The sequence below is a fragment of the Nycticebus coucang genome, chromosome 3, assembly GCF_027406575.1.
Source record: "Nycticebus coucang isolate mNycCou1 chromosome 3, mNycCou1.pri, whole genome shotgun sequence".
Lineage (NCBI taxonomy): Eukaryota > Metazoa > Chordata > Mammalia > Primates > Lorisidae > Nycticebus > Nycticebus coucang.
The window spans coordinates 22,850,438-22,872,871 of NC_069782.1; the positions used below are offsets into that span (position 1 = coordinate 22,850,438).

Consider the following 22,434-nt stretch of genomic DNA (forward strand, 5'->3'; position numbering starts at 1 on the left):
TAAGGCTGCATAATATTCCATGGTGTTCATATACCACAATTTATTAATCCATTCATGGGTTGATGGGCATCCATGACTTATCAATTATGTATTGGGCTACAATATACATTCTGGTGCAAATATCTTTTTTATAAAGTGTTTTTTGGTCTTCTAGCTATGTACTTAGTAGAGGAATTGCAGGATCGAATGGCAGGTCTGTTTTTAGATCCCTAAGTGATCTCCAAACATCTTTCCAAAAGGAATGTATTAGTTTGCATTCCCACCAGCAGTGCAGAAGTGTTCCCTTACCTCCACATCCACACCAACATCTATGGTTTTAGGATTTTGTGATGTGGGCTAATCTTCCTGGAGTTAGATGATATCTCAAAGTGGTTTTGATCTGCATTTCTCGGATCATTAAGGAGAGAAAATTAATTTTTAGAAACATAATATTATGGATTTATTTAATACAATTGTAACAGTTGTCAGACTATGTCCTGGAGTAAGAGCATAATCATCTCAGTCTACTAGACCTTCATGGCCGTATACTAACAGTGAGAATGATACTAAGAACATGCCGAAATTAAGGAGAACAGTGTTTCACCTCTCAGGATCACCATGGCATTACAATATAGAGAGGAATATTGACCTTTGAACCTAACTGTTTCCACTGTCTGTAACTCTCTTTTCCTAAATATCAGGATGGCTTATTCCCTCACTATAGTCAATTCTATGCTCAAATTCCACCTTTTCAGAGACACAGTCCCTGACTGTTTTATCTCAAATAAGTCACTTTCCTTCCCATCATTCTTGATTTCTTTTTCTTACCTATTTTATTTTTTACCCCTTAAACTAAGTTTACTGAGGCATAATTCACCTACAACTGTACATATTTAAAGTGTATTCTTTTTTTTTTTTTTTTTTTTGTAGAGACAGAGTCTCACTTTATGGCCCTCGGTAGAGTGCCGTGGCCTCACACAGCTCACAGCAACCTCCAACTCCTGGGCTTAATAAAGTGTATTCTTTGATAACAGACAAATGTACACACCTATGAAGCCATTACCATCATCAAGATAATAGACATATTCATCACCCCCAAAGGTTTCTTGATGCCTCTTCTTCCAATCACTGGGTAGCCCCTCATCTGTTTTCTAACTATAGATAAGTTGTACTTTCTAGATAATCTTTAAGTGGAATCATACAGAACATAGTCATTTGAGGAGGGGGGCTCTGGTTTCCTTCAATCTGCAAAATTATTTTGATCATCTATGTGTTGGGTATATCAACTCTTCATCCCTTCTTATTTTTAATTTATAAAAAGACTAAACATTTTTTGACCATTTTTTTATTGTTAAATCATAGCTGTGTACATTAGTGCAATCAAGGGGTACAATGTGTGGGTTTCATATACAATCTGAAATATTCTCATCAAACTGTTCAACATAGCCTTCATGGCATTTTCTTAGTTACTGTATGTAGGCATTTGTATTCTGCATTTAGTAAGATTCGCCTGTACCCATTCTAAGATGCACTGTAGATGTGGCCCCACCCATTATCCTCCCTCCACCAAAACCTCCCACCTCCCTTCCCCTTCCTTGGCCCTTTTCCCATAGTCTTGTGCTATAGTTGGGTTATAGCCTTCATGTGAAAGCTGTAATTTAGCTTCATAGCAAAGCTGAGTACAAAGGATACTTTTTCTTCCATTCCTGAGATACTTTGCTAAGAAGAATATGTTCCAGCTCCATCCATGTGAACATGAAAGAGGTGAAGTCTCCATCTTTCTTTAAGGCTGCATAATATTCCATGGTATACATGTACCACAATTTGCTAGTCCATTCATGGGTCGATGGGCACTTGGGCTTCTTCCATGACTTAGCGATTATGAATTGGGCTTCAATAAACATTCTGGTACAGACGTCTTTGTTATATTGTGACTTTGGTCTTCTGGGTATAAACCTAGTAAAGGAATTATAGGATCAAATGGCAGGTCTATTTTTAGGTCTCTAAGTATTCTCCAAACATCCCTCCAGAAGGAACGTATTAGTATGCATTCCCACCAGCAGTGTAGAAGTGTGCCCTTTTCTCCACATCCACGCCAACAGCTCTGGTTTGGGGATTTTGTTATGCAGGCTACTCTTACTGGGGTTAGGTGGTATCTCAAAGTAGTTTTGATTTGCATTTCTCTGATGATTAAGGATGATGAGCTTTTTTTCATATGTTTGTAGATTGTGTGTCTGTCTTCTTTAGAGAAGTTTCTCTTCAAGTCCCTTTCCCACCCTGAGATGGGATCACGTGTTCTTTTCTTGCTAATACATTTGAGTTCTCTGTGGATTCCGGTTATTAGACCTTTATCAGAGGTATAACCTGAAAATATTTTCTCCCATTCTGAGGGCTGTCTGCTTGCTTTACTCACTATGTTCTTGGCTGTGCAGAAGCTTTTTAGTTTGATCAGGTCCCAGTAGTGTATTTTTGACACTGCTTCAATTGCTTGGGGAATCCCCCTCATAAAATATTCACCCAGGCTGATTCCTTCGAGAGTTTACCCTGCACTTTCTTCAAGTATTCTTATAGTTTCAAGTCTTAAGTTTAAATCTTTTATCCAGTGAGAGTCTATCTTAGTTAATGGTGAAAGGTGTGGGTCCAGTTTCAATCTTCTACAGGTTGCCAGCCAGTTTACCCAGCACCATTTGTTAAATAGGGAATCTTTTCCCCACTGAATGTTTTTAATTGGCTTGTCAAAGATCAAATAATGGTAAGTAGCTGGATTCATCTCTTGATTCTCTATTCTGTTCCAGACATCTACTTCTCTGCTTTTGTGCCAGTACCATGCGGTTTTGATCACTATCGATTTATAGTACAGTCTGAGGTCTGGCAGTGTGATTCCTCCTGCTTTGTTTTTATTGCTGAGTAATGTTTTGGCTATTTGAGGTTTTTTCTGATTCCATATAAAACAAAGTATTATTTTTTTAAGATCTGTAAAATATGACAATGGAGCTTTAATAGGAATTGCATTAAAATTGTATATTGCTTTGGGTAGTATGGACATTTTAACACTGTTGATTCTTCCCAGCCATGAGCATGGTATGTTTTTCCATCTGTTAACATCTTCAGCTATTTCTTTTCTTAAGGTTTCATAGTTATCTTTGTATAGATCTTTCACATCCTTTGTTAGGTATTCTCCCAAATATTTCATTTTCTTTGGCACTACTGTGAAAGGAATAGAGTCCTTGACTGTTTTTTCAGCTTGGTTATTGTTGGTGTATATAAAGGCTACAGGTTAATGGGTGTTGATTTTGTAGCCTGAGACATTGCTGTATTCCTTGATCACTTCTAAAAGTTTTGTAGTAGAATCCCTAGTGTTTTCCAGATATACAATCATATCATCTGCGAAGAGTGAAAGTTTGATCTCTTCTGATCCTATGTGGATACCCTTGATTGCCTTTTCTTCCCTAATTGCAATGGCTAAAACTTCCATTACAATGTTAAAGAGCAATGGAGATAATGGGCAACCTTGCCTGGTTCCTGATCTAAGTGGAAATGATTTCAATTTAACTCCATTCAATACGATATTGGCTGTGGGTTTGCTGTAGATGGCCTCTATTAGTTTACGAAATGTCCCTTCTATACCAATTTTCTTAAGTGTTCTGATCATGAAGGGATACTGGATATTATCAAAAGCTTTTTCTGCATCAATTGAAAGAATCATATGGTCCTTATTTTTTAGTTTGTTTATGTGTTGAATTACATTTATAGATTTACGTATATTGAACCAGCCTTGAGACCCTGTGATAAATCCCACTTGGTTGAGGTGTATAATTTTTTTGATGTGTTGTTGGATTCTGTTTGTTAGGATCTTATTGAGTATTTTTGCATCAATATTCATTAGTGATATTGGTCTATAATTTTCTTTTCTTGTTGGGTCTTTCCCTGGTTTTGGGATCAAGGTGATGTTTGCTTCATAGAATGTGTTGGGTAATATTCCTTCTTTTTCTATATTTTGGAAGAGGTTTAGTAGTATAGGTACTAGTTCTTTAAAGGTTTGGTAGAATTCTGACGTAAAACCATCTGGTCCTGGGCTTTTCTTTTTAGGGAGATTTTGTATAGTTGATGCTATTTCAGAACTTGATATAGGCCTGTTCAACATTTCCATTTCGTTCTGGCTAAGTCTTGGTAGGTGGTGTACTTCCAGGTATTGGTCTAGTTCTTTTAGATTTTCATATTTCTGAGAGTAGAGTTTCTTGTAGTATTCGTTAAGGATTATTTGAATTTCTGAAGGGTCTGTTGTTATTTTATCATTACCATTTCTGATTGATGAAATTAGAGATTTTACTCTTTTTTTCCTGGTTAGGTTGGCCAGAGGTTTATTTTGTTGATCTTTTCAAAAAAACAACTTTTGGATTTATTGATCTATTGTATAGTTCTTTTGTTTTCAATTTCATTTAGCTCTGCTTTAATTTTGGTTATTTCTTTTCTTCTGCTGGGTTTGGGGTTGGAATGTTCTTACTTCTCCAGTTGCTTGAGATGTCCCATTAAGTTATTAACTTCCTCTCTTTCCATTTTCTTGAGGAAGGCTTGCAGTGCTGTAAATTTCCATCTTAGGACTGCCTTTGCAGAATCCCAGAGGTTCTGGTAATTCGTGCCCTGATTGTTGTTTAGTTCCAAAAATTTGGTGATTTCCTTCTTAATCTCATCTATAACCCGCCTATCCTTCAGCATAAGGTTGTTTAGCTTCCATGTTCTTGTATGGGTATGCAGGTTCCTGTTGTTATTGAGTTCAACTTTTATTCCATGATGGTCTAAGGGGATGCAAGGAATAATTTCTATTTTTTTAAATTTGCTGAGGTTAGATTTGTGGCCTAGGATGTGGTCGATTTTGGCTGATGAGAAGAATGTGTATTCAGTTTTGTTGGGATGAAATGTTCTGTAGATGTCCATTAAGTCCAGATGCTGAATGGTTGAGTTTAAATCTAAAATTTCTTTGCTTAGCTTCTTTTTGGAGAATCTGTCCAGCACTGCTAAAGGGGTGTTAAAATCTCCAACTACTATGGAAGTGGAGGAATTTGAGTTGCTCATGTCTGTTAGAGTTTCTCTTATAAATTGAGGTGCGTTGTGGTTGGGTGCATAAATATTAATAATAGAGATCTCATCATATTGAGTATTACCTTTAACAAATATGAAGTGTCCATCCTTATCCTTAATTATTTTGGTTGGTTTAAAGCCTATTGCATCTGCGAACAGGATTGCAACACCTCCTTTTTTCTGCTTTCCATTTGCCTGGAATATAGATGACCATCCCTTCACCTTGAGTCTACATTTGTCTTTTAATGTTAGATGCGATTCTTGTATGCAGCAGATATCTGGCTTCAGTTTTTGTATCCAGTCAGACTAAACTTATTTAGCTCACAGTTCTGAAGGCTGGGAATTCCAAAAGCATGGTGCCAGCTTGTGGTGAGGGTTTTCCCATGGTGGAAGGGTAGATGGTAGAAGTGAGAGAGGGAGGGAAGTAGGCTAAACTCATCCTTTTCATCAGGAACCCACTACCCTCCCCCCCGACCTAAAACTAACTCATTCCTGAGATAACAGCATTATTGCTGGGTAATACTTGGTTGTATAGATGTACCACATTGTGTTTATCCATTCATCTGTTGACAGACTTTTAGGTTGTGTCCAGTTGTTGGCTATTGTAAATAAAGCTGCTATAAACATTTATATGACATATGCTTTTATTTCTCTTGGGTAAATACTCAGCATCAGGATACCTGGGTCATGTAGTAAATGTATATTTGACTTTTTAAAGAACTAACAAACTGGTGGCACCTGTGGCTCAAAGGAGTAGGGCGCCTGCCCCATATACTGGAGGTGGTGGGTTCAAACCCAGCCCAGTCAAAAACTGCAAAAAAAAAAAAAAAATTATAAAGAACTAACAAACTGTTTTCCAAAGTGGTTGTACCACTTTACATCCCCAAGTAGAGTCCTGCTTGATTTGCACCATTGTAACACTTGGTCTTTCCTTTTTAATTTTAGACATTCTAATATGTGGTGTCTCATGGTGGTCTTCACTTGCATTTTCCTAATGACTAACAGTGTTGAGCATCTTTTGATATGTTTATTTTCCATCCATATATCTTCTCTAGTGAAGTGTCTGTTCAGATCTTTCGCCCATTTTTAAAAACTGGTTTGTTTGTTTCCTTATTACTGAGTTTGGAGAGGATTTTATATATTTGTAACAAGATATGATTTACAAATGTTTTTTTCTAATCAATAGTTTGTTTTTCATTCTCTTACCAACATCTTTCAAAGAGCATTTTTTAAAAATTTTGATTAAGGTTATCAATTTTTCTTTTAGAATTGTACATCTAATGCCTAACCTGAGATGAAGACTTTCCCTGAAGTTTTTCCTAATTTTCTTCTAGATAAAGTTTATAGTTTTAGATTATACGTTTAGACCTATGATGAATTTTGAGCAAATTATTATATAGAAAAAGAAAGATGTGTTTCAAATTTTATTTTTTTGCATATGGGTCTTCTTTTGTTTTAGCATAATTCGTTGAAAAGTCTCTCTTTTCACCACAGAATTGCTTTTTCATCTTTGTCAGAAATCAGTTGACCCTCTGTACATCCGTCTATTGAGTTCTCTGTTCTATTTCATTGATCTATTTGTCTATTTTGTCACCAATATCCCATTGTCTTGAGGGCTGTAACTTTGTAATAATTATTCAAGTCAGGTAATGTACATTTTGTCCTTTCTTTCTTTTTTTATTTTTAAGTTGTTTTTGTTGTTCTGGGTCCTTTGCATTTCATGTGAAATTTAGGAGAAACTTGACAATTTCTACCAAACAAAGCACCTGCTTGGATTTTGATTGGTATTACATTTAATCTATAGATGTATTTGGCAAGAACTGACATGTTAACAATGTTGAGTCTGCCAATTCATGAACACAGTATATCTTTCCATTTTTTTAAGTCATGTATATTTCTCCCAACAGTGTTTTACAATTTTAAGTGTACAGGTTTGACACATTTCTTGACGGATTTATTCCTTAGAATTTCATGGCATTGGTGATTTGTAAATTATATTGGTTTTTATTGCAAGTTCTGATTGTTTATTGTTAGTATAGTATTGAAATAGAGAAATACAATTGATTTTTGTATATTGATCTTGTATCCAACAACCTTGCTAAACTCTCTTATTATTTCTGGTAACTTTTATGTAGATCTCACGGGATTTTATGCAATGAAAATCATGTCATGTTTTACTTCTTCCTTTTCAATATGGATGCATTTTGTTTCTTTTTTCATAACTTATTGCACTGGCTAGAACTCTGGTATAATGTTGGATAGAAGTGTTGTGAGTGGATATCCTTGCCTTTTTCCTAAACTAGCAGGAAAGGCTTCAGTTTTTCACAATTAAGTCTGGTGCTAATTATAGATTGTTTATAAATGCTTTCTTATCAGGTTAAGAAATTCCTTTCTAGTGTGCTGAGAGTTTCTATGAGGAATAGATGTTGGATTTTCTCAAATGCTTCTCTTGCATCCACTGAGGTGATTATATTGTTTTTCTTTATTAGTTAATTAATATGGTGAATTACAGTAATTGATTCTCAAATGTTTAAGAAACCTAGCATTATTGGCATAAACCCTACTTGGTCATATTGAATTACCTTGTGTATATTGTTGGATACTATTTGACAAAATTCAGTTGAAATTTTTATATCTAAGTCCAAGACAGATGTTGGTATATATATACCAATGTCTTGATCTAATTTGGGGATCAGAATAATGCTGTCCTCATAGAATGAGTCTGCAATTATTCTCTCTTTAATTTTCTGAACAATTTTCTATAAGACTGGTATTATTTCTTCCTTATATGTTTAGTAGAATTTACCACTGAAGTTGGGGAGGCTTGGAATATTTTGCGTGTGAAGGTTTTAATTACAAATATGTAATTGCTTTAATAGACAGTAGTCAATTATGAACTTCTTAATGAGGAAGCTTTGGTTGTTTGTACCTTTCAAAGAATTTGTCATTTCTTTTTTTCTTTTAAGTTTATTTTTATTTTTATTTTTTTTTATTAAATCATAGCTGTGTACATTAATGTGATCATGGGGCACCATACACTGGTTTTATAAACAGTTTGACACATTTTCATCACACTGGTTAACATAGCCTTCCTGGCATTTTCTTAGTTATTGCATTAAGACATTTATATTCTACATTTACTAAGTTTCACATTTCATCTAAGTTGTTGTACTGTCATAAATTTATTCATATTATTCCTTTATTATCTTGTGTAATATCTGTAAAACTGTTACTTTTCTCATTCCTGATTTAATTAATAATTCATTCCTTTTTTTTTCTGATCAGCCTAAATAGAGGTTTACCAATTTTACTAATCGTCTCAAAGAACAGCTTTTGGTTTCATTGATTTTTCCCTACTGATTTTCTATTGTTTATTTCCTCTCTGATCTTTATTTTCTTACTTCTGCTTACTTTTGGTATTATTTTTCTTCTTAGTTTCATTTCTTAAGGTAGATGCACAGGTTATTAGTTTGAAATTCTCTTTATTTCTAATGTAGGCATTTTTCCTCATTAGTATAATGGTAAGTATCCCTGCCTATCTAATGTAGGCATTTAGTTCTAGGCATTTCTTTGTAAGTACCACTTTAAACGCATCTCACAAATTTTGATATACTATGTTTTTAATACTAATCAATTCAAAATATTTTCTGAATATATTAGAAAATATTCTAACAAAACTACAAATAAATAAAAACAGAAATCTCAAGATGAGGATAGTTATAGGGTATGCAGTATTGGCCAATGAACCTTTACGATAATTAAATCCAAATTGATATATTTACACCAACTGGGAGTGTGCGACATTTATTCTAAATTTGGACTCTTTAAATTGAAGGCATTTACTATGAGGAAATTCTAGTGATAGACTATTTACTAAAATAGTAAAACCTAAGAACTAGTTGGAATAAGGCAGATAGAAAGGAAAATCATTTCAGAAATCACATGTGATTGTAGGAAAGGGAGAATGGAGAAGAGAAAGCATTCCATAGGTCTGATTCTGCTGGAGTAAGAGAAATATTGAGTATCTTAGGGAGGGATAAATTGGCAACTTATGATCAAATTATCATAGAAACTTATAGATCTGATCAGTACCACAGGGAAAAATAAAGTAACCCTAAGGGGAATGGAGAAATATCTCAGAATCTCAAAGTTAATAAAAGAAAACTGCTATGTTATAAGACCACTAAAAATAAAGAAAAAGAAAATGAGGAAATAACCATGTAAATAAATATAAACATAAAATAGGGTGAATGATTAAAATTAAGTACAACTGTCATTACCCTAAATTGTATTTGCCCATTAAAATGAAAGCCATTAGGTTAGATTGCAGGTTTTAAAACTCCAGATTTAAAAAATTACAGCTGCTGGCTATTTATGAGACACATTTTTTAAATGATAATTTTTAATGAGGTAGAAACCAAAAGCATATCCATAAAAGGAAAAAAGTAATCAAAAACCCAATAAATATCTGACATCTAGACTACATTAGGAACTCCTACAACTCAATACTAAAGAAAAAAATCCAGTTAGGAAATGAGCAAAAGACATGAACAGACAATTCACCAAAAAGACACACAAATGACAAACAAGCACATAAAAATATACTTAAGGACAACTAGGCATGAAGGAAATACAAATTAAAACCACGATGATGTATCACTACATACCACTTAGAATGACTAAAAAAAAAAAAAAATAGTGATGGCACCAAATGCTAGTGACGTTGTGAGAAAACTGGATCATTTATAAATGTGGATGAGAATGTAAAATGGCACAGCCACTCTGGAGAAAGAATGGGTAAATAATGTGATGCATCCTACCATGGAATACTACGCAGAAATAAAAAGGAACGAGCTACTGACACACAGAATAATTTGAGTGAATTTTGGAGGGTTTATGCTGAATGAAAATAGCGAAACCTCAGCATTGACATACCATATGATTCTATGCATGCAACATTTTTGAAATGACAAAATGAGAGAGATGGATGACAATAGTTGCCAGGGGTGTTAAGAAATGGGAAAGGAAGGGAATTGGCCATGGCTATGGAGAGGTACCGAGAGGGTTTCTTGCTATGGTACTGTCTGTATCCCAACTATTATGATAGCCACATGATCTATACATGTGATAAAATTGCATAGAACTAAACACATACACACACACACACACACAAATAAGCATATAAAACAAGTGAAATATAAATAAGGTAATAGATATTTTTTCCGATTTTTTTCCATGCACTGGTGGTGCCAGTTATCCCAACTATTATGATAGCCACATGATCTATACATGTGATAAAATTGCATAGAACTAAACACATACACACACACACAAATAAGCATATAAAACAAGTGAAATATAAATAAGGTAATAGATATTTTTTCCGATTTTTTCCATGCACTGGTGGTGCCAGTTACCTGGTGGTGATATTATGATATTGTACTAAAGTTATATGAAATTTCACCATTGGGTAAAACTGGGTAAAGTCTATACAAAATCTATCTCTGTCTCTGACTTTCTCTGTTTCTCTCTGTATATTATTTCTTATAACTGCATGTAAATTGACAATTATCTCAAAGTAAAAATTTTTAAAGACACATAAAGGAATGAATCTAGCAGTGTTGGGCAAAGAATTGAATAGGCACTGGTACAGCTACATTATGGTCTATTACACAATTATTTTTAAGTTAAAAATAATAAATTAGAACTTTGATTTGCTTGGTAGATTTTGTATAAGATATTAAATGGCAAAGTAAGATTCAGAAAAGTGAGTGTAATGATTCTATTTTATGAAACAATGCCCAAACACCCTGACATACACATATATCTGAATGTAGCTGCTGCTGTGTGTGTTATTTGATAATAGGTAACTTATAATCAAATAATGATAGTCACATTGTCACATTATCATTATTTGATTATAAGTTGCCTATTGAATAATTGAATAATCCTGCAGGGAGGATGGATGATACCTATTGAATAATCCTGCAGGGAGGATGGATGGTACAGATTACAGAAAAGAATACAGAGAGGAGTCACAAAGGGAAATAGAGAAGAAAAATCAATAACAAAGCTCTAAAGATAAAAATACTGGTATAAATGAAATAATTACAATGTACATTTATATTGGTTATGTGTATGTGTGTTGTTCTTTATATTTAAGGAAGTTTAAAGAATTCTTTTACTGTCATTTTACATGATTTACTATTATATGATTATTATTCAAATTATAAGTATATTGAGATATAGTTTATGTATCATTCAATTAGTCCATTTAAAATGCATAATTCAGTTTTTAGTATATTCACAGTTATACCATCATCATCACAATTTTAAAACATCTTCATCACTCTAAAAAGAAACCCCTTATCTAATAATAGTCACTCCCCATTTCCTCCCAAATTCCCTTCCCCAGCCCTAGGCAACCCCTAATTTACTTTCTGTTTCTATATATTTGTCCAGAATGAACAGTCTATATAAATAGAATCACATGATAGATCATCTTTTGTGACTGGCTTTTTTCACTTAGTGTGATATTTTCAAGGTTCATTCATGTTGTAACATATGAGCACTTAACTTATTTTTATTGCCAAGTAATATTCCCTTGTAAGGCTGTGTCCGTGGCCATCCTCACAGTCATCTTCAGACAACAGTGGTTATAGCAGGACTCACTTTGCCTCTTTCCCCAGTCTTCAGATAGTGTTGTCTGTCTCATCTCAACTGATATCACATTAGGCTCCACTAATTGCTTGCTTGTTGCTCTATTGTTTTTTGACAATTCCCTGAGGGTATGAATAGCTCCAGAGTCTGGTCGGATTAAATTTGGGCAGGACAAATTTTTGGATCCAATCTTTGAAGTTTGTTTTGACCTTGGCAGGACTTTTCTTAACTATTTCTCTGATGCTCTAAAACTAATTAACCTACCCTTTAGCTTATTGCCCTAATAGAGCTACTAGCCTCCTTTTCCTTGTGTATTACCAAAATCCCCATTGATTTTGATAACATCTTTAGGTTTGAACTTCCTCAAACACTGTTTCCTATACAGAGTGAATCTCCTGGGAGAAAGCTCTAGAGCTTCCTGTCTTTATGGACTGACTCTTTCTCCTTAGGCAAAATCACCATCAAGACTCTCTTTCAGGCACTGGTCAGCAATGGGGTGGAACCTCCAGCCTATACTCAAATAATTCTTGGCCTTCTGCAACTGGGATTGACTCTCCAGTCTATGAATGGGGCTGAATGGATGATGGGAACCCCACACCTCTCAGTCACACTCACCAGGAATCTGATTTCTACAGTTTAGAGTTAGAGGAGATTGAAAATGCTAGCCTTCCCCTTTGATAAGGTATTACACCACATCCTTCGGGATCTGAGGAAAGCGGAGCTCAGATCTTGGACACACCATCCGGGGCATGGCTTCTATGGAGATGATTTGGGGTACGAGGGGAGAGGAAGCAAGCCATGGCTCCAGGGCCACAGAATCCCTCTGTTCTTACCAAGCTTTAGTAGATTTTCTTTGAATAAACATTTCTTCACCTAAATATGCTCTTAGGACACTTTGCAGAGACTTTAAATTGTGGTGGTGGGTTTGGGTGGGGTGTTTTTGGTCCCTATTTTTGGCTTTTTATTGGGTGGATTTTGTTTGTTTTTTTGCAATTTTCAAGTTACACATTTTTGTCTAGGGATTAGACTGTGGAGCTCCTCACACTGCCATTGTGGAATAGAACCCCTAGAATTATTTTTTTTAAGTCTATGCCAATGAAAATGTGTGGTTTCATCAAATACTCTGAGCTTAAGTTTCCTTATCTGTACATGAGAGTAATAATCCACCCCACAATGCCTAGGACACGGAGCCCCAAATTACTCTTGTTCATTTCCCTCCTCTTGCTTCACTTTGAGGAAAGGAAACTTCCCAATAACGCACTGTTAGACTTTAAGAGCTTTAAGACTCCAAGAACATATTTTAAGTAAAGTGAGAAATATATGAAAACACTATAAAAAGATCTTCAGACCTGAACCAGGGTTCTTTTAGAGTTTGACCCATGAGAAAATACTTTCACACAACCACAAACAACTAACGTGACTTAGGATCTCTTTCTTTTCCCTCCCTCTCGCCACCTGCCTCTACCCTACCCTCTCCCAAACCCCCTTTTTCCCTGTGGTATAAAATTTTGCTAACATATGATAATTATTGAATAGAAAATGGAGGATCAGGTAGTTAAAAGAATGAAAGTGAGATAGTATATAAAGATTTGTAAAGTGATTAATAACCAGTATTTGCTCAGAGATGTGTTTTAATATAGCCATCTGAACCTTGAAATAATTCCCACCTCCCTCTCTCACTCTGTGTTTATTAAGGAATGAGAATTCAAGAAAGCCATTTCCAGTGTCATTCACTCATTCCTGCGTTCATTCATTTAGCACCTAGGATGTATGCGGTGCTCTGCGAGGCACCTGGCCTCTGGTTTGCATTTTTAACAGATGAGAGGATTTGAAGAGCTAGGAAATCAACATATGCCTTGCTAAGCCAAGAAACTGTTTGTACACTTTGGTGAAGTGTATTCAACTACTCATAATGTAATATGATCAGAAGGAACATTGTGGATGTGACCTTAGGAGAAGCTATAATGCGATTTATCTTTCCTTGTAGGTTACGAGAGCTTTAGAGCTAGCCAGGGACAAATACCACCTTGTTTTCAGTATCTCCTATGATTCATAAACTACTACAAGCTCTTTGATCTTTGTAAAAGATCTAGAACAAATCCGTGGTAAAATATACTCACGTACAATGTCATCTACCCGGGGATGTTTATTCAAAGAGGATGAAAGATCATGAACAACAACAACAAAAAAGCCAGATAGGAAAATTCTATGTAGCAATTAAGCTATTTTCATTTTAATAAAGAATACAGATATTTGGGATGAGGTTAAAAATTTGTATTTTTAAAAATAGAAGGATTTTTTTCTACTTTAAATTGTGCAATTATATTATTTTGTTGAGCAGGTAAATCCTGTAGTCCTACTATGTTCAATATTAACAAGGCGTGTTCCTCACTTTCAAGAATAAGTCTTGTACTCAACCAACTATAAAGTAAGGCAGAAAATATTTGTTATAATAGAGCATCTGAAAATAACATTTATGACAGAGAAGAAAGTTATTTATTCCTGTTAGGGAGGATTAGAAAAGGTTTCATGAAGGAATAGCATCTGATCCAAAGCCAACAAATGGGCAAAAATGTGGGGACATAATAAAACTAACCAAAGCACATTACAGGTTGTCTTTACAGACCAGCTGGTAATCTCCCCTGGCTGGAGCATTGGGGAAGGGGAAATAAAGTTAGATGATTTGCACTCAATCATGAAGACCCCAAAATGTCACCAGAAGAGTTGGCAGTTTATTGTGAATCCAATGGAAAACCACAGTAGGGTTTGAAACAGGGAATAGGAATCAAAACTGTGTTTTAGATTATTCTGACACTATGTATAAAATAGATTTTTTTAAATATCAGAGGTAGGAAGACCAACATACAGGTCATTGTTGCATTAGACAAGTGAGGCTTGAACTAAGAGCTAAATCAAAGTAGATGAAGGTTCTGTAAACATAAAAAAGCAAACAGAATCAGGAAACGGATGACACATGATGAGGGATGATAGAACTTGGGGACTGATGTCAACAGTGAAAGAAGAGCACAAAATGTTTTGAGGATTTTAATGTCTCTGTGCCAGGGAGCTTGACAATGTCCTTAAAAAAGAGAAAGAAAATAGAGAAAAATGAGGTTGGGAGCAGTGAAGAAAAGTGATGTTTCATTTATTTAATAACTGTGTGTTGGGCACTTACTATGTGCCAGGTGCTGCTCTAGGGGGAATGAAAGAATTATCTTTAATTTTTAAAGTGCTTTATATAGAAGAGGTACTGTTCTCAATCTGTGCAGCTCCGAAGGCAGAGCTGGAACCAGGGAGTAGAAGCAAGTGAAATATCTCTCTGATACACAAAGACTTCATGAGAAGTAGTGAGAGCTCCGTCACAGGCAGTATGCAAGCAGAAGTTGGAGAATATTCCCCGAGGAATGTTGTAATAAGGGTTTCCTATGCTAGGAGACAGGTTAGAATAACCTTCCTGTGAGTCCTCCCCTGATCTTAAGAGCCTATTCCTTCTGACAATCAAGTCCTGTGGGTTCTATTATTAATCTCTGGTTTCTCCTAATTATTAAATAAATTACTCACTCTGTCTGCCATTCAGTAAAACTCACACGTTTGCATCTGTTTTCCCTGAATTATTTTTGGTTGGGGCTCCTCTTCTTTATTAAAAAAAATTCTACCCAGTTAATGTTACCTTGATAGCTAATTTAGAATGGTAAGCCTGATGGACTGGGTTATAAATATCAGAGAGGAAAGGGATGTCTTGTGCCTAATCATATTTTTGTTTGGAAGAAGCCCTGCAAACGAGAAATAAATTATCTTGACTTCGAGATCGCGATGCTGTTTCTGTATTTGCTGTAATCAAAAAGGAAAATAAATATATTTCAGAGAGGTTCATTTTCACCCCAGCATGGTAACGAGGATAATTTTTTTTTTTTGCTAAACACTGTAAGGCTTTAGATCAGAAATATGTGTCTGTGCTGCATTTAAAAAAAAAAGAAGAAGAAGAAGAAAAAGGAGGAAAGGAAGGAAAGGGGGGGAAAGGGAACCTGTAGTGAGCTCTATTATCAGCTGTAGTTCAAGCTTCGCTTTTCCCGGTGTCTTTTGAAACGTAAAATTCCACAACAAATAGCTCTGTAACGTATAACCAGTATGAAGATTCAATTCAGATGGAAGCACTTGGGTTTGCTTTTGAATCTTGCTATTTTCTGCATTTGTTTTGACTGCTCTCATCATTCAAGATTGACGCTTGGATGGGTGTGTAGGAGGAAGCAGCAGCAGCAGCTTACAGCTTGCAGACAAAAAAAATCTGCCTTATCTGATGGCTATTATTGAAAATGCGAGGTGTAGCCTGGGCTGGGTAATGAAGGGGAGCGAGCGAGGGGGAGCATGGAGTCGCATACTGATGAGTGTAGGAGTACTTGATAAAAAGAATTCTGGCTGCCGGCTGTGCATTGCTCATTGTGGAGTACTCCAACAATCACATAGAACGCAGACCAGCCCAAGCTGACAGCTTGATATGCCGTCCTCTGCTGCCTGGTTTTGGGGGCTGTATGACGTGCTGGTCGGTAGTAAAGATTAATATATAAGAAATGTGGAGCTAGGATCAAGTCATACTCCGCAGCCTGCCTGGCAAACTATGTTTTACTTCTGACTTTGCTCTCTCGCTGAGAACATTAATCTGTCAAGCTGGCGGGCTCCTTTGATAGCAACTTTCCCCGGAGCATGATGTGGCAATGCCACCTCTCAGCCCAGGACTACCGCTATTACCCCGTGGACGGCTACTCCCTGCTTAAACGCTTCCCTCTCCATCCTCTTACAGGACCCAGATGCCCTGTCCAAACAGTGGGACAATGGTTGGAAAGCATTGGGCTACCTCAGTACGAGAACCACCTGATGGCTAATGGATTTGACAATGTACAGTTTATGGTAAGATGCGCTCTGTGTCCACGGAGCTGCTTTTGTCTGTCTTCGCTTCTTATGTGTCTTACATGGCTCAGAGGCAGCCTCGTTTGCACCAAAATCCGTCAGTTTTGTATATGTAATTGCATCGGAACATTGGATGCCCGTAGGACTGAACTTACCGTGTACATATAGACACTTGCTGAAAAATGAGATCTGGATGCATCTATAGACATGTGTGTTATATGAATGAACCGGTGAGAGTACTATTTATAGACAGGGAAAGAAGACTGACATTTATATTCTTCCTGTCGTTCTTTGTGTGATCTATATTGTTAGAAATTGGTGGTCTTAGAACACCCAGGTAGATTATCTGAGTCTTCAGTTCATGCTGGAGTCCTGAAATATATTATTTCACTTGAGCACCAGCATTTAGTGATTAATTAGACAATGGGCTATGTTTACAGTGTGAAGAGCATTTTCTTTCCTGCAAAGTGTTCAATAAACAGTTGACATCGTGTAGACAACCTTCAGTTCGTTAGCAAACTGCTTTGATGGTCAATTATGGAGAGCATGCACTTGCTTACACCTGCTGAGTGAAGTATTGTTTATGACTTTGGGTAGAAAGCAAACACTTTGGTTCATTACCTATCAATATTTAGAAAGAGTTGACAGAGAGACTGAGTGCATTCGTGTATTCCTGAATTTTCATGCAGTCTAAAGCTGTGACATGTGCAAACTTGCCACCGGGATGCATATAGGTGAGAAGGGAGGATGAGGAGGTGTAGAGACCGACACTCCAGCTTTCTAATCATTTCCATACCTCTCTCAATGCTCATCAGTTCCCCCTTGTTTAGCTACGTCACAGCTCTTCTTACCTTTCCTTGCGTTGAAGGTCCCATCGCACATTTCACTAATCTGTAAATTTAGAGAGACCTACATGACAGAGGCGTGTTGAACATAAATGGTTTGTAGAAATAAGTAATAGCTATTCCTAAATCAGGGGCTGACACCTGCAGCTTACTAATACCAGAACTGATAACAGAACACCGAGACGCATTCAGGTCTTTTTATTTCTATTTGAGATCGTTTTCTCTCCAAGCTTGACTTGGCTGTTGCAGATTTAAAGATTATTCAAATTGTTCAACTTCGGCTCGCTCTCCAAAAGTCTGCATGCCTGTGAGCTTTATAAAATACAAAAAGGCATACATATAACAAGACATAGAGCTCTAAGTAATTGGATGCATAAAATCTTCAGGAGAGTTTTGTTTTTTATAGTGAGCTATGCAGCTACTGATATTTTTGTTGTGTTTGTTGAGTGCTGTCACTGGTTAGATAGACAAGCTATTGTGGGTATTGACATAGGGGAAAAAATGAAAGTTCTTTAATTGCTAGGGAAGTCTTAGGGCACGAAGCAAATTTAGAACTGGCTTAGGTCACAAACGGAAGGCACTAAGAATTATAGGAACTATCAAATAGCATGGAAGTCTTTCCATTATTATTTATGTTTATACATGTCAGTATTTGCAATCCTTTCTCCCTATCTGTGCTTGAAGTAAGGCTTTCTCATTCCCATCTCTTGAGCCCTTATCCAAATTTATTCTGGTCCCATAATAAGTTAGGTCTTTGGATTCTCTGGATCATTTGAGCACTCTGACAGACTTTAATTCAGCTTAATTTTCCTCTGAATGTTAAACACTTATAAGCAAATATAATACCTTTTTGAAAGCCTCAACTCTGAAAGGTTAATCAAACAGGTTTCACATAAGCAGTTGAGAAGAGACTGTAAAAGCACATTAATGAATGAATCGTGTACAATAAGCACTACAAACTGTATCTGGAAGGCAAAATTCCTGAACATAGGTGACAAAACCAAGATTTGATCTCAGTTTTTATCGAGACTATCGGCTCTATTTAATTCTAAGTATTGTCTATAATTTCTCCTGAAAATAAGACATTATTCATTCAGATGAGCCAATCAAATAATTTCTTCATGAGACAGAATTATTAAAAAAAAAACTTTGCATTGCCATTTAGAGGTGTTAATTAGTTATGAAAATGAAGCAAATCATAAAATGGTAACAATTGGTGCTTTCCATGCTGTTATATGCTGTTTATTTGCTGCTAGTGACATGAGATGAATTTCTATCTTTATAAGAATTATCTATTGATCTACATAAGCTAATTTGTTTAATGGTGAACTTAGTTAAAGTACACTAATGTGATTGGCTCACTTTAAGAAACAGATTTCATTAATGTGGTGAAAAATCTGTTAGACCCGCTGAGTCTCCGCTGAGTATCATATTCTGGCTTTTGTTTTTCTTGAAGCACGTTCTGACCTGCATTTTATTCACCCTGTTGCCTAAGCAACCAGCACCACACTCTTTTTAACTATGATGTGGTATAGTCTTATTATCTTTTTGGAACAAGACAGTAGACATCAAAAGGATGTAATTAACATGGGTTGAAACATCATAATACATCTGTGCATACATATACTTTATTTAGGAAACATTCTCAAGAGTTAATTTTTTATTTAATCAATGTTCCATTAATGAATGCGATTTTAAAGGGTCCATATGAGTAACTTCCAAAGTAAAGTATTTATTGAAAGCATAAAAAAGAATTTATTTTTTTTGCTGAACTGCTCTACATACATACTCTGACACCTAAACACCATGGATGGATGATTTATCTCCATGGCTACAGTTAACTTTTATAAAGACTACTTATGTCAATTCCTAGACATGGTTGCCAAAGGAGGATGCCCATTTGTTCTTAAATATCTGTCAATTATTGATTCTCCTTCAGGTTCTTAATACTAATCCTTAATTTTATAGAGAAGTGTTTTTGTCTCCATTATCTTAAGTCAAATTTCCCAACTCTCCCTTTGGATATTTCATTCTGGTTTGCGGAATAGGTGTGCACACAATTTAGACCTTCCATGTCCTTAAAAATATGAAATAAATAGCAATTGGTAGAATCAAAGGCTAGCTATAAAAGTACATCAGGTCACCTAAGACTTTGGGAAAGTCACATCAGTGTTGAAATCAAAAGCCTCTTTGCAACAGAATTCTTTGTCTGAACTTGCCCACTCCTACCCTACCCCGTGCTTCCCCTCAGAAGTCATAAATCATCATCTCCCTTAGGCAATCCACCTGCTGCTCTCCGGGCTGTGGGAACACCACCATGGGCCTCTGAAATCTCACTCATTTTCCCCAGAACTTACAACATATAGATTATATCTAAGTTTTAACATTACTTTTATTTTCATCAACAAGATTAGGAAGGACGTGATTTCTATACAAGATGCACGTGCTTATTTATTTTCTTAGTATTTCTTTTTCCCAGTCTGATGACTTCTTCCTAAATTTTAAGTCTCAAACTGCCTATTCTTGTCTTGATGGGACTTGGCTCTCCACCTGCGCCCTAGACAGCTATTTCCTCTCCTTCCTCTCTGTCATTGATTCTCAAAAGTTCTTCCTTTTATATATATATAGCTTTTTTGAAAAACTTCAGTTCATAAACAACCTTTTCTTTTCTCTGAACTCATGTAGTGGTTACACTGGACACAAAAAACTTACCTTTGACATCTCATTATTCTCTCTCTCAAATTAGAATTTTCATTTTCAGCTGTATATCATCCCCCCCAACTAGACCAGAAGCTCCCCCAAGTCCAAGCTCTGTGTATTAAATTTCCTCGCCTTTCTCACAACTCCTGGTATAATGCTGTGAATATAGAAATCAGCCTGAAAAAGCCCGAAGGTGTAAGATTGTTGTAGTTGGACCCCAACAAACCAGAAGCCTTGTTTTTCCAATGGGCACATGGGACATTAGCATCTGTCTCTCATTCATGCAACAAATATTCTTTATTTTCTATGTGCCAAGGACAGTGTTGAGGACTTGGGATATAACAATGAGCAAGACATGATCTTTGCCCTCAAGCAGAGCACAGAATGCTCTCACAGCTGTCCCAACTGTCATGATTTGCATGTATATCACACATACTTTTCTTCATGAACACATGGGCACATACACTCACACACCCTATCGCAGGGATTTTCCCTCCTCTTCCTTCCACATAACTGCCATCATTCTTATGATGCCATCAGCATATATAGTAAGAATATATGGCATCAGCATAAATTCTTACTAGTGGTCATTTTTCCAGCAACAAATTACAATAGATAATAGAAGAGGTAAAATCCATCACAGCACACAGTAAAGGAAGATACAGCTACTAACGACATCAGAACACTGGCAGTGTTGTGGTAGGTTTATAGTCTGAAGCCTGAATTAACACGTTTATATTACTTGGAGGAGGACTGACTCATAACTTTACCATGATAACTAGTTGACAGTTATATTCATAAACTCTAATCAAAAGGGGGGGGTGAGGAAACAAAATGATCACCAATTCATTTTTTTTAAGTATTGCCTGTGTTTCTAGCAGGTTGACTTGGGATCCTTTGACCATTATTAAAATCTTCAAAATGCAGCCCGTGCAGAGTAAGGAATAAAAATAATACTGATAGCCCTGCAAGACGGCATTTTTGTACCTTTGAGTGGATAGCATTCATAAAGGTCTTGGTGAAGGTCAGAGTGGGCAGTGCCTAGTAGATAATGAGGGAGCCACGGAGCTCTTGAAAGTCGTCCATTGGAACAAAACATGTGAGCAAGATAGAGCATCTAAGTATCTAATTGAAATATTTTTCCCATTGCTTTTTTTTTTTTTTTAATTGTTTGGGATTCATTCAGGGTACAAAGAATTAGGTTACACTGATTGCATTTGTTAGATAAATTCCCTCTTATATTGTGTCCCACCCCCAAGAGGTGTGCCATATGCTGTGACTCCCATCCCCCTCCCTCCCCCATTCCTTTACCCCACCCCTTGTATTAGCTCATCTACTGCCTTCATATTAGAATTTTGTACACTGGATTCTTGCTTCTCCATTCCTGTGATGCTTTACTAACAATAATGTGTTCCATATTTTCCCATTTCTGTGGTGCATTGTACATGCTAATGGACTTACATCTCTTTTCCACTTTTACATAACTTTTCTGTCATAAGAGCACCATTTGCAATGGCCTGATTAAAAGGGCCTTTTGAGTATCTTGGTAGCAAGTTGTGATCCAAGTAAGAAGTTAAACTCATGAGGTAGAAAAATAAATTGTCCCTGAAGGGTAAGACTAATCACCCTCATGATTGTTTCTTGTTCAAATATTGTTTAGGAACATTTTATGAACTTCCCTGAGATTTCAAGGTACCTGCCACACTCCCTACGCCTTCCTGTTTCTGAAACAGGCTTGGCTCAGAGTTGAGGGGGTGGCCTTATATTGAAAGTACGGCTATAATTTTCTAAACTCATTTAGGCTAGGAGTTATACAGTTACAAACCATTTTTGCAAAAAAAAAAAAAATTAAAAGAAAAAAGCATAATTTTTTCAACTACTGATACTTAAAAATCTGGCAGTATGTAAAAAGTCACAGCCAAGAGAGTGTTCTTCTTTATCTGGACACAAACTTAATTACAAACATAATAAGCAACAGCCTGGCAGTGGTGTGAGAGAGAACTCAAGGAAGACATCTCATTTCCACCTTTGACGTTTCTGTTTCAGTTTACTCATCTGTAAAATCCATCTAATAAGGGATCTAGAAGAGATGTTCTTTCGGGTTGTTATTTAATATTTTGAACCCTTTAAAGATGCAGGGTATAATAATGATGCTGGCAGAGTTACTAATTGTTCTTGTATAGCCCATTAGTCTGCAAAGGATACTGGTTGCAGGGATGACCATCTTGGCAGCATAGTTTTCTAAAGAGACATTGGGTGTCTGATT

At 36.1% G+C, this 22,434-nt stretch overlaps 1 protein-coding gene across 17 annotated transcripts in view; it reads left to right on the top strand.

Annotated features, from left to right (window-relative positions):
• Positions 1-22,434, top strand: part of ANKS1B (ankyrin repeat and sterile alpha motif domain containing 1B) — a 1,177,049-nt gene that overhangs the window by 733,682 nt on the left and 420,933 nt on the right. For 6 of the 17 annotated variants that reach the window (XM_053582543.1, XM_053582542.1, XM_053582541.1 and 3 more), the window contains exon 1: positions 16,022-16,623. In XM_053582543.1, coding sequence (XP_053438518.1) covers positions 16,420-16,623 — 204 coding nt within the window. In that variant the 5' untranslated portion in view covers positions 16,022-16,419. Of the gene's footprint in view, positions 1-16,021; positions 16,624-22,434 lie in introns of those variants that run through there. The other 11 variants (XM_053582560.1, XM_053582555.1, XM_053582557.1 and 8 more) reach the window with 3 other exon arrangements.